This window comes from Cryptomeria japonica, chromosome 9 (assembly GCF_030272615.1).
Source record: "Cryptomeria japonica chromosome 9, Sugi_1.0, whole genome shotgun sequence".
NCBI lineage: Eukaryota > Viridiplantae > Streptophyta > Pinopsida > Cupressales > Cupressaceae > Cryptomeria > Cryptomeria japonica.
The window spans coordinates 585,067,908-585,081,476 of record NC_081413.1 but is presented as its reverse complement, the minus strand read 5'-3'; the positions used below and the strand labels follow the sequence as shown (position 1 = coordinate 585,081,476).

The 13,569-nt window shown below is 34.6% G+C and overlaps 1 protein-coding gene across 1 annotated transcript; it reads left to right on the top strand.

Annotated features, from left to right (window-relative positions):
* Positions 1–474: 474 nt before the first annotated feature.
* Positions 475–11,898, top strand: LOC131053115 (amine oxidase [copper-containing] alpha 3, peroxisomal-like). The gene is made up of 5 exons (XM_059211802.1): positions 475–846; positions 2,867–2,980; positions 3,219–3,671; positions 3,846–3,943; positions 11,658–11,898. Exons 1-5 carry the CDS (start codon positions 475–477, stop codon positions 11,860–11,862), a joined length of 1,242 nt encoding a protein of 413 aa, XP_059067785.1. The 3' UTR covers positions 11,863–11,898.
* Positions 11,899–13,569: the final 1,671 nt, after the last annotated feature.

The window sequence follows — 13,569 nt, the reverse complement described above, 5'->3', positions numbered from 1 at the left end:
TAATCTAGAATGTGATACTATTTTTTATTATTAACATAGGCTATTATTACTTTACTATTTACTGCCATTGTAAAGCTCTTCTAAACAGTATAATTATATACATAAATCTTGTAAAAAACATTTTATTCTTTTACAAAATGTATCTCCTATTTTATGATAACTCTTAACTATCTCTATATGGAGAACAATGGAAATTGGGTTGTTTGCACTATAGAGAAGTTTCCAAACGTGAATTGGAAAATGTGCATCTTCTATTTTATAATAATCTTTAACTATTTAACTATTTATATATGTGAAACAATGAAGATAGGTTTTTTTTGTACTGAGAAAAGTTTACAAATGTGAATTGAAGAATGTGGATCTCATAGCCCTCTAAAAGTTCTCAAATGTGAATTCAAGAATGTGGATTGCTGAACTTCTTGATCTCATAGCCAAGAAAAAACTAAATTATATTCCAGAGAGAGTAGAGAAAAGATGAGATCAAGTATTATTCTACTCAGTCTACTAGTGCTTGCATTCACCAGTCATTCTGCTGCTGCTAAAAAACATCCTCTGGATTCTCTGTCAGCCTCTGAAATCAACCATGTTCGTAAACTAGTCCTTAAGTCTAAGCTAGGTCTCCACAAGAACATAAGCTTCCAATATGTGGCACTGGAAGCACCAGAGAAGGAGGCTTTGTATGAATGGAAATATGGGTCATCTTCCCTACCTCCTAGAAAAGCTACTGTGATTGCAAGAATCCCAGGAGAAACCCACCAGATTCTTGTAGATATCACATCAAAAGAAGTTGTCTATGATGAAGTCTATCATGGATTCGGGTACCCCATATTCACATCAGAGGAGCAAGTTAAAGCCTATGAGTAAGGGTTTGAGTGAAAAGATAGACAATATGTAAAATTATTGAAGTATCCATGATTTGTTATTGGATTGTTAATATTTTTTTATTTTTCTTTGCAAAGATATAAGATAGGTTTTGCATAACTTAAAAAAGCAGTAATCATGCTTGCAAAATAGTTAGCAATATAAAATATGTAAAGCTATTGACGTATACATTATTTTCTATTGGATTGCTAATTTTATTTTATTTGTTTTGTTTTGTCTTAAACAAATATACAAGATGGCTCTTAGATAACTTACATGCAAGAAAGATAAAGGCCAATGAGTATTAAAGCTATTAAAATATGCATTATTTGTCATTAAGTTATTTATATATTTTTTTGCAATTTAAGATTGTATAAAAGAGTTAGGATTATAGTTATATTATATAATATTGATGTAAATATTGGATCTTTGTAGATAATAAAATAGATTGGAAATGACAATCTTTAGGTCTATATTAATTTTAAATTGTTTCAAGAATAATCTTTGTCAAATCATCAATCCTCGTATTTCAATATTTGACACATGTTACAATAAATGAACTCAACTTTGTATTAGGGTTACTCTCACCATCATACATTGAGAAATAGGGTGCCATGAAGCTCATAGGTAGTGGATGTGTAACAATCTCATGAGCCAATGGTGTATGCATAACCTCAAATTCATCACTATCTTTCTCATTAGGTCTTACACTCAATTTCTTTTGTACTTATTTATCCTATACATCAATGCAACTATAGTAGAGGAAGGAAGGTAGGGTAACAAATGAAAGTCAATGACCAATATAAGTATCAGTGTGGGAGATATGAGGTACGCAAGAGATAATGAGTTAGGAACATGATATTAAGAAAGTATAAAGGAAGCATTCTTTACTTCTTGCTAGTCATCAAGGATTAATGGATTAGTGGTATTTAAAAAAAAGTGAGGTTATCAAATTACTAGTCTCGAGAGGCAAGTACTTCTAGGTCAATCCCATACAGAGATTGAATTTATGGTTGTGTTGAAGATTGGCTAGCAACAAGAAAGTGTTCAAATGTTGTATATAATGTTCCTTTAATGCACTCATTAAATGGTTCCTCTAATAAATGTTGTTTAATTCTTTAAGAAAATGAATGATTAGATGATGTGTACTAATAGGTAAATGAATATATACCACAACATAGCAATAAACACAAAATATGTATCAAGTGGGTTCATAGTAAGAATAAAATGAGAGGTGTTGAGAAATTTCATTTTTTTTTGTTGTCTATTTCATGAGTTATTTAGGTAGGTGTTAGATGGTTCTTATGCCCATAGGATTGACATAGCGCAAGAGGAAGAGAACAATAGGAATGAGGTGGGGAATGAGTATTATGATGTTTTATAATCATAAAAGTGGTATAAAATATGTTATAATTTAAATTAAATATTGAGAAATGAAATAACACGTAAGATTGGAGATAATTTAGGACAATTCATAAGAATAAGTCAACCTATATTAAATCAATATTTTAGTTTTGGTTTTAAATCTAATAAATTAATTTAGTATTTAAGATTATTAGATGTTATTGGTACTTTGACATGTTCTTGTTTTCAATTAATTAACATAGAATAAGCTAATTAAAATAAAAATTAATTCTTTAAAATCGATTAAAAATTCCTTTTTTTTTCAAGAGTTTGATTGAGATCATTTTTGTTTGAAAATAAGAACTTTTTATTGATCTACATGTTCCTTAAAATCTAGTTCATAGATTGTTGTTTTGATATGTTTATATTACAATGAAAATCACAATTTCAATGTAGGTATTATCCAATAAATGATCCATATATAGATCAAATCATTTCATTTCTTATGATCATGTGTCTCCATTTGTTTTAATAAACTTCCAACTTGATAGTATATAGTGTTCCCATTTATTTTAACAAACAACTCAATTTTCTATAGTTTTCTTTTTCTTTTAACATTTTTATTATATCATAGGTACTAATATTGTTGGTTGATTTATAGGTAATAGAAGTAAGACCAGAAGTAACATTAGTGGTGAGAATGGTTGCCACAGTGGGAAATTATGATTACATTCTTGACTGGGAATTCAAGAAAAATGGAGCGATTCGTGGCAATGTAAGTTACCAACACTAATCCATCCTTATCACTTTAGGAATAACTTGTGTTTCATGTGGGTTTGCAATTATTGGATCAAAGATTAGACTTTTGTGCTGATTTTTTACTAGGATGTCCAAGTGGATAATTTTATTGTCATATAATACAAGTGCATTAAAAATATGTCATTGCTTCACCTTAACTAATAATGCATATATTTTTTTCCCAGTTTGTATTTTAACATAAAAATAAAATATAGGTGGGACTCTCAGGAATCCTCGAGTATAAAGCCACAAGCTACACACACCTTGACCAAATTCAAAAAACAAATGAAGATATATATGGAAATTTACTAGAAGAGAACAAAATTGGCACATTCCATGATCATTTTCTCACATTCTATTTGGATATGGATGTGGATGGCGTTGAAAATTCATTTGTGAAAGCCATGATAAAGAGGAAGGATGTTACAAATAGTAAATCTCCAAGAAAGAGTTATTGGACAATTGAAAAAATGGTTGCCAAGATAGAAGATGATGCTAAAATCCAATTTGATTGGAAAAAACTAGCAGATCTACTAGTTATCAATCCCAACAAAAAGAGTAAAGTTGGTCAAGATATCGCATACAGATTGGCTACCGGATCAATTGCAACAAGTCTTCTATCACTAGATGACTATCCACAAATACGAGCAGCTTTTACCAATAACCAAGTGAAGTAGATTATGACATGAGAAAATTCCACCTAATTTTCTATGACTATTGTTATACAATATTTGTATTTAATTTATAAAATTGTTCTTTTCAATTATATTTTTAATTTTTATTTTAATGTCTTTTTATTTGTTTAAGTGGGTTATCTCATTTGATCTAACTACTATGTATAGGTGTGGGTTAGTCGATATAATCATACTGAGCAATGGGCTGGTGGAGATTACATGGATCAAAGTCATGGAGATGACACATTAGCAGTGTGGACAAACAAGTGAGTAGCAAATTAATAATAGTGTTATAATATTTTATTCTTATCAAATCAATTAAATAAATTCTAGGATCAATCTATAATATTATTAGATTTGATGTTTTGAACTAGACTACTATTTATCTATTAGTATGAAAATTTAAAGCGGAAAATCGCGATCGAACCCTAAGTATTCCCCCCACCACTCCAAGGAGAGGGGAAGGAGGTCACTAGGGTTGACGGTTTTCACTTAGGGGAGACTTTACATTCAAAAGAGGGGTTGAAACCCACAAGATCCAATCCCACACAATGCAAGATTGGATTCTAAATGAGTTTCAAGGGTTATGACAGCAAGGCTACCCTCTTTTGTAAAGAATGTAGACAGAAGGATTAAGCTAGGAATGCATGAAAAGTGAGAAAGATTCACTTATAAACACAGATAGGAATATAGGATGAAGCTGCGGACCTGGAATTAGCAGTAAAATGTTGAGACGGTGCTGTCCTGCAAATTTGAGTGAAAGTTGACGGGACGATGGCGCCCGGCGTGCACACGGTCCTCCGAAAAATCCGTGAAATGAAGGGGGATCTGTTCGTCTCTTGTTGTAAGAATGTTTGTATTCTTACATGCGAAGGTGTAATGTTGTTGTATGTTGTATGTTGTATGTGGTATGTGATCTCCTCTTCAATGGTTGAACCCTTGTCTTGAATGCAACACTTAGCCTTGAATGGAGAATTAGAATGATCAATTGCTTGAAGGAATGCTTGAATGCTTGAATGCTTGAATGCCGCTTCTGTCTTTTTCGATCCCTTTAAAATGGGAGAGGAAATGTAGTTTATATACTTTCCATTTAGGGTTGATAGACTGATTTTTCCGACCTTAGGCCGACCAGGAAACAATATTTCCCGAATTGCAAACATAAAGACCCGAGGCCCCAAAAGAGACCAGGCCCAAAATAGGGCCAGGGACCAGGGCGCTGGGTGCCATGGTCCTGGGGGACCAGGGCACTAGGCGCCATGGTCCTAAAGGACCAAGGCGTTGGGCGCCATGGTCCCACCTCCAGGGACAGCATGGTGCAAGGAGGATCAGGCTAGGGTGCTGAAAAATGCAGTTTTTGATGTCGTGGACAAGTTTCGGGGTCTCCATTCAGGTTCTGTGTTGTATCGCCATCGTGAAGACCCAAATGCAGTCGAAATTGCAAGTGTCACAATTTTAGGATGCTACGTTTAGCCCCCACTTTAGCGGGAGTATAAGCGTACGCTCATACTTCTGGTAAAGTACAAGGAAACAACATTGAAAGACTTTCACCACATCAAGGAGGCAAGAAACACCAAGCCCCCAGTGGACTAAGGATCTTACGACTTCGATTGACAAAGTAAAAGGGAAGATCACGAGGGAGAACCATGACTATCAGTAGTAAGGTTCCCTCACTATGAGTCATGTAAGAAAGATATCAAAAATTTTCAAGGTAAAGCTAAGTTCGCCAAGAAATTTTCAAGTATCCTGAAGGGATAGATGAGGTGTATGCCCCCCTATGTTAAAGCGATTGCACACACCTCAACGGGGGTGATTGCTTTAAGGTAGTGATACACATAAGAAATAAGAAGGGAAAGGAGCCTGTTATCACAAAGATTTAGCCTCCAAGTGTGAGATAAACCCAAGGATAATAGACACAAAACACAAAGCACAAGGTGACTTCGCTTTCCTTGGGGTCAGTATGCTGTATGATAATTCATGTCTATCATATGTATGTATGCATAATTGTTCTTCATTCCCCAATCAAGGAAGGTCACCTAGAAGAAGGGAACACATGTGTCTTTTGAGTCAACATGAGAGAGACCAACAAAGATCTCAATGCTTTGCATCGTCCTCAAGTAGACAACACTAAGGACAACAAATAGAAGAATGAGAATAACACATAGAAGAAGTAACAAAAGAGAGGAGGAGAGAGTCTGCTATGCTAATGAAACTAGTCTAGCACGTCATCTACCCCCCGTCTTGCTGATCAATGTTTCAGGAAGGCAGGGAAAATGCTAGAGGAGGAACATCCAACACAGCAGATGGAGCTATCACAAGATCCAAACAAGGGCTATGTTCATGTTCCAAGCCACGTTGTTCTTGTCTAGGAGCTAGGATAAGTGCTTTAGAAAATTCATTAGATAAATGGTTATCAATATCAACAAGTTCATATTCACTATCAGAAGCAAGAGAAGTAACATTTTCATCATGAATAACATTTTCATCTATATCATCATCAAGATTTATAAAAATAGGATCTTTAACTCACATAGGATCAAGACCATCATGCATCTTATGTTTAGGAGATTTTGGAGAAAATGGAATAATGCTTGTTGAAGGTGTTTTTGGAGATTGCAAAGTTTGAGAAGCAGCTATTTGAGCCCTAAGACGACGCTTTCATCGGCGTTCACGCGCAGAATGATTTCGTCTAGTCTTAGTAGGAAGTGGAGAAGATTGAGGAGGAGGAATGTTCTCATCCTTATCACTTGGGTGTTTAGGTTGTGGTCTATTAGGTTGGATAATAGGAGAAGAAGAAGGTCTCTTCTCTCTATAAAAAGAAGGAGGAGGAACTGCTCCATATAAAGGAAGAATATTTGGTTTAGGAAGGAGACCAAGTGCATCATGACGAGGAGGTATAGGTCTACTTTTAGAAAGTTTATTAGACATAGACATAGTCACATCCATAGGAATGGGTTGGGAATCTTCTTGAGGAAAGACATTAGTTTTATCTTTCAAAGGAAGAACTTCCTTCTCAAGAACGATAGGAATGTCGAGTTTGGATGTTCTAGGTTCACTTAGAGATAGGATCATATCTGTTTTCCACTTTTGATAAGATTTGAAAAGATGATCACTTCGCGGAGGAAGAGATTGGAATTGTTTAGGCCAAAGATAATCAATAGGAATGCTAGAAGTTCTCTCAGCTGGTTTAAAGAGACTATGATTGACAGTAACAACTTCACCATTATGGGGAAATTTCAAACACTTGTGAATAGGAGAAGCAATAGCTTTCATGGAAGATAGCCAAGGATAGCCAAGCTTCACACGAAATTGTTCGGATGAAGGAATAATAGCAAAGTTCACATCAAGGGATTTGTTATGGACCTCAAGAGGTAATGTAATAGAACCAATTGCACGAGAAGAAAATGCATCAAGTAATTTCACAACCAAATTTGTTTTGTCATAGATCACTTGATTCAATTGCAAAGTAAAAAGAAATTCGTCAGTAATAACATTAACCATGCAAGCGGGATCAATAAGCACTCCACGGCAAGGTGTATTCTTGACTTTTGCAACTATATATAAAGGACCATCAGGTGCCCTAATAGTTTCATTGGAATCAAATGTGATGGAAGGTTCTTTAGGGTTTTCTTGCTGCTCTACAAAGTTAATCACATTCGGAGTCATAGACACAAGACCATCAGATGAGAAAGAGGAATCATTAGTCCTAATCACAGTAGAGGTATGAGAAGGTAATGGATCAGTAAAAATTTTAAGATTTTGGTTAGGAGGAGCTACAGATGTGTTGCCTTTATCATTCACTCTAGAAACAGAGATAGTATTATTATCAATCAAGTCTTGAATTTTACCCTTTAAAGAAAAACATTTTTTAGTATCATGCCCAAGTTGACGATGAAATTGACAAAAAGATTTGTTATCAAAATAGGGTGAATTAATCTTTGCGGGATCTATTTGCCTTATAGAAGGAAGAGTAAGCACATTTTTCTCTAATAACTTATTCATAATACTATGCAATGATTCATTCAAAGGAGTAAACTTTCTTTCTTTCTTGAAAAACTTAGAAATAGGAGGCACACCTGATGCTGCATTCACATTGTTGTTGATGATGTTTTCATTGAACTTAATGGACTCTCTGTTCGGTTTAAACTTTCCAAATGGTTGTTGACTACTATCACCCTTATCACTCGGAGCCATAGGATTTGCTTGTTCCATTTGACTCACAGTCAGTTGATAATTGTGAAGAGTTGCACACAACTGTTGGAAAGAAGTAAACTCAGAAAATAGAAGTTTTTCTCTAATGTATTTTTGTAAATTAGAAATAAAGATTCTTTGAATATCATTGTCAGGCACTGGAAAAGAAATTTGAGCATACAAATGCTTATATCTACCAATGAAATCAGTCACTTTTTCTTTAACACCTTGTTTGCAATGCATTAAATCAATCAAAGTAACTTTAGGACTTATATTGTTTTGAAATTGTTGAATAAAAGCATTTGCAAGTTGTTCAAAAGTATTAATAGAATAAGAAGGCAATGAGCAATACCATTGTAGGGCTTTATCTCTTAATGTTCTAGTAAACAGTTTTGCAAGCAACCTTTGGTCATAAGCAAAATCGGTACATATTGTTTGAAAAGTCTTAACATGTGTTAGAGGATCACCTTTACCATTATAAAGCTCCAAATGCAGGATTTCAACATGTTTAGGAGGAATAGGTCGAACAATGTCAAGAGAAAGTGGGCTGGCAACATCAAATGTGGGCACACTAAACTTAGATTGATTCATAGAGGCAATTTGTTGCTGTAAAGAAGAGACAGTTTGTGCAAGATTGTTAATGGTCACTTCAGTTGAAGAGTTCATATTAGGTGTGTTAGATTGAGATGGAGGTATTATGTTATTGAAAGAAGGTATTGATTGAGAGTAAGGTGGCAGGACACTATGATAGTTAGTCATAGGAGATGATTGGAAAGGAGGAACACTACAAGGAGGAATGGAATGGTTAAATGAATTGCCCCCTTGCACGAGGTTCATTTGTGGAGATGTAATAGGAACACTTATTGAAGGAATGAATGAAGAAGTTGGATTGAATGAAGGAAGAGGATTAATTGAAGAGGAAGGATTGCCCCCATGACTGGTGATCATAGGGGGAATGTCTTGTATAGAAGTAGTCATTATGTTTGACGTAAAGGTAGGTATGCTAGCAATAGAAGTTGTCAAAGGAATAGAATGATTGACTTGAGTAGGAGGTTGTGTATAACCTAAAGTTTCGGCACAACTCTTCATAGGCATCACATTCGAATCCACAATGTGTGCAATACCACGCAAAATATCAATTCCATTCTTATCACTTCGAACCATACGTTTTAGACCCTCAATTAATGAAAGAGCTTGACTATCGGGATACTCTTGAGACATCCATTGCTGAAAATCATCAAATTGGTTATCCAATTTCGAAAGTTGTTCTACAGAAACCTCATGGAGAGCTTCTTCATCATTAGGAGGATTAGAGGAATTACCCGTGTCCTCGTTAAAAAGGCCATTCAAATTAGGTTCCATCTCCTCGGTAATTAAACCTCGGAAAGACTTAATTCTATGGCTTCGTCTAACGGGAATAGTGTAAGTAGGGCTCATTGTTGTAAAACTCATGCACTAGAGAGGGAGAGAAGATTTTGAATTTAGAGGTAGCAAATTTCAATAAAATCAGCCAATCTCCTAGATTTAAGCTATTAAATGCAATCACGACAATCTCCCAAAAATTTTGGAAAAAATGTCAGGGACCGTGGCGCTCGAGGTGCACACGGTCCTCACAACTTTTTTCAAAATTTTCAGAGATGAAAGTTATGATGATTTTAAAGCTAATCTGAAAAAATTGAGTGATTTTATGATCTTTAGATAGGCCAAATTAAAGTTGCAATCTCAAAATTGAACCCTACCAAGATTGTTGAAAAATGCAAAATTTGAATTTTGAAAAAGAGAGGGAAACTGAAATTTTGAATTTTATGATTTTAGAGGGAATACTAAAAGCAATGCAGGTTTTGAAATTTAAAAGTTGACTCAATTTCACGCAAAATTCAATTTTGAAAGCGGAAATCAAAGTTGGTGCAATTAAACACTTAATTTCAAAGGTCACAACTTGCAAAAATTTGAATAAAGCACTGAAATTTCGAATGAATGCCAACACACTTTTCAGATTTAAGACAGCAAGAACACAATTTTGACACAAAATTTCAATTTCAACAATTTTTGAATGATTAGAAGCCTTAATCCAAGCAATCACTAGACCAACTTTGACTTTAATTTTGAATGTGTTAGAATTGATGAAATCAGCCAAGATTCTGGCTTTTAGCAGAAAAATACAGTAAGATCTAACTCCCAAAATTTCAGAAAAAATGTTGAGAACGATGGCTGAATCTAACTCCCAAAATATTTTATGATTTTGTTGCGGAATCTAAAGTTATAGCTGATTTGGAGATGTTTTGATCAGTGAAATTGTCGGTCAAAGGTTGAATCAAGAGGGTTTTAAAAATTAGGGTTTTGACACTTAACCACTTAATTTTCAGAATTAAAGCACAAATATGAATTGATAATTTGCAATAGAAGGGTAGATCTAAAACAAGCATTAACAATTAAACATTTTGCAAGCTCAATAACTAAAAAGAAAATTTAGGGTTTTTATGCAATTAACCTCTAAAATTTGCAAAAGATCAAACATGGAAATGTAATCAAGGCATCTAATTTTCAGATCTAACCATGAATAATTAGAAAGGATGTTCACGTCGGGTTCACCAAAATGTAAAGCAAAAAATTGCGATCGAACCCTAAGTGTTCCCCCCACCACTCCGAGGAGAGGGGAAGGAGGTCACTAGGGTTGACGGTTTTCACTTAGGGGAGACTTTACATTCAAAAGAGGGGTTGAAACCCACAAGATCCAATCCCACACAATGCAAGATTGGATTCTAAATGAGTTTCAAGGGTTATGACAGCAAGGCTACCCTCTTTTGTACAGAATGTAGATAGAAGGATTAAGCTAGGAATGCATGAAAAGTGAGAAAGATTCACTTATAAACAGAGATAGGAATATAGGATGAAGCTGCGGACCTGGAATTAGCAGTAAAATGTCAAGACGGCACTGTCCTGCAAATTTGAGTGAAAGTTGACAGGACGATGGCACCCGGCGTGCACACGGTCCTCCGAAAAACTCGCGAAACAAAGGGGGATCTGTTCGTCTCTTGTTGTAAGAATATTTGTATTCTTACATGCGAAGGTGTAATGTTGTTGTATGTTGTATGTTGTATGTGGTATGTGATCTCCTCTTCAATGGTTGAACCCTTGTCTTGAATGCAACACTTAGCCTTGAATGGAGACTTAGAATGATCAATTGCTTGAAGGAATGCTTGAATGCTTGAATGCTTGAATGCTTGAATGTCGCTTCTGCCTTTTTCTATCCCTTTAAAATGGGAGAGGAAATGTAGTTTATATACTTGCCATTTAGGGTTGATAGACTAATTTTTCTGACCTTAGGCCGACCAGGAAACAATATTTCCCGAATTGCAAACATAAAGACCCGAGGCCCCAAAAGAGACCGGGCCCAAAATAGTGCCAGGGACCAGGGCGCTGGGCACCATGGTCCTGGGGGACCAGGGCGCTGGGCGCCATGGTCTTGGGGGACTAGGGCACTGGGCGCCCTGGTCCTGAAGGACCAGGGCATTGGGCGCCATGGTCCCACCTCCAGGGACAGCAAGGTGCAAGGAGGATTAGGCCAAGGTGCTAAAAAATGCAGTTTTTGATGTCATGGACAAGTTTCGGGGTCTCCATTTAGGTTCCTTGTTGCATCGCCATCGTGAAGACCCAAATGCAGTCGAAATTGCAAGTGTCACAATTTTAGGATGCTACAGAAAATAATTGATTTCAATACTTATGTTATTTTGTAACTTTGAATTCTTTAACACATATGTTTAATGTTGGATGCGATTGTTATTTTTATAGGAATCGAGATATTGAGAACAAGGACATAGTGTTGTGGTATACTATGGGTATCCACCATATTCCATATCAAGAGGATTTTCCGGTGATGCCAACACTATCAGAAGGATTTGAGTTAAAGCCAACAAATTTCTTTGAAAGAAACCCAATTTTAAAATTAGAATCTATGAATGCATCATCATTGCCTAAATGTAAAAAGGCTAGTTAGTGCATACAGTCCTTAAGATGCATAAATAAGATGGACTTGGGGATGAACCTTTTTCTTGAATAATATCTTTAATAGATGGATTACTATTTATTATATTATTTGAATTCTTAAGAAAATATACAATTAAAAATCAACGTTTATAAATTCTAATGGAGTGTTCAAGCGACTACTCTAGAGTATAAAACTAGAAGTATGAAAGTATATAAAAGTGCAATTGTACAACTAATAAATATTCACATACAATGATTGAATGATTATTTGAGGGCTATGTCCTAGCACAAGTCTCAAGATACAACAAACAAAATAATTATGCATATGAAGTTAATCAATTATTATATGGGAAAAATTATTATATCAAAGTGATTCCTTGCAAATGTACCATTCATAATAGCATTAATAGCATTAATAATTAGACATTGTTGGAAAGAATTATAAGAGAAAATAATGTTGTATGTAAGAAAAATACTTAAAAATAAAATTAACCACGAATAGAAATGCATCATAATTTTTAAAAGTACTTCATGGAAATACATCATAGAGCTATTAATATCATCCACTCAAATCAAGAAACTTTAGTTAAATTCAAGATATTACCCATACATCACATGATACAATTGTAACATTCTTGTTTAAAGGATGACCCATATCTCTCATATGAAAGACGACCCATGATTAAATTTGGTTCTAATAAAAATTTTGTTTCATTTGTAACTCCCTTAAATATTGAATTCTTCCTCAAAATAATAATGCTTTCATCAAACAATCAAGTAGAATAATTCATATGTTTAATCTATTTATATTAATAGCTAAAAATTAAAGTAAACATGTGTCCTGTACAAGTCACAACAAAGTGTTTACATCATATTGTACTACTATTGAATACATTTAATAGATTGAATAAGAGAAACTGGACAATTTGTTTTCCACACATGTTGAGAACATATTAACACATTTTTTAATTGGCTAAGTATATATTTCCTAACAACTATTTTGATAACAACCCTTCTTGATGTCATTATTTATGTCGTAATCAGTTATAGCTTAGCTTAAAAAATGTTGGGATTAAGGTGCCTCAATCTTAGAGTCCTAATTTGTTTAATTAATTGTTGCATATATTGTTATATCCTATGTTTCTAACTTGCTAATGTCATCTCATCTTTGTGAGACCTTTTGGTCGGGTGGCATCCCACATGGAATGTGAGTGCATGATATGGATTGGACTATTTTCTAAGAATTTTGTGCACACTTTGGAGTTCCTATTTTTTTAGGGAAGTAGTGTCATAAGATGCAATGTTGGGACTATGAAAAGTTTCTATTATGATTACGATAGTTATTCGTTTAGTGGAAGATTCAAGAGGAGTAAATATTTTAGTAGCTATCATTTATCATGTGTGATGGTGAAAAATGGGATCGGGTGGTTTAGGACCTAACCCCACTTTCCTCCACATATTGGAATATGGAAGATCCTAAGGAAGTGATTCAATTTGACTAATTATAGTGAAAGAGAGTCAAAGAATAATTTTAGGGTTCCTATTCCTTCACTACTATGAAAGGGAACTGAGCTAAATGTGCAATAATGATGAACTAAGCTAGAGAGATGAATGAAAGTGATGATATAAACTGAAATAACAACTAAATACAGAACTAAAACTAGGTTACAAACTACAAAACTAGAAATGAAACTCAAATGTGCACCTCATATCAGAA

Bases quoted from the DNA above. Each gene is read 5' to 3' on its own strand.
- LOC131053115 (XM_059211802.1), top strand. From the start codon at position 475: ATGAGATCAAGTATTATTCTACTCAGTCTACTAGTGCTTGCATTCACC. The intron at 2,981-3,218 runs GTAAGTTACCAA...AATAAAATATAG, and splicing joins ATGGAGCGATTCGTGGCAAT to GTGGGACTCTCAGGAATCCT. The intron at 3,944-11,657 runs GTGAGTAGCAAA...TTATTTTTATAG, and splicing joins TTAGCAGTGTGGACAAACAA to GAATCGAGATATTGAGAACA.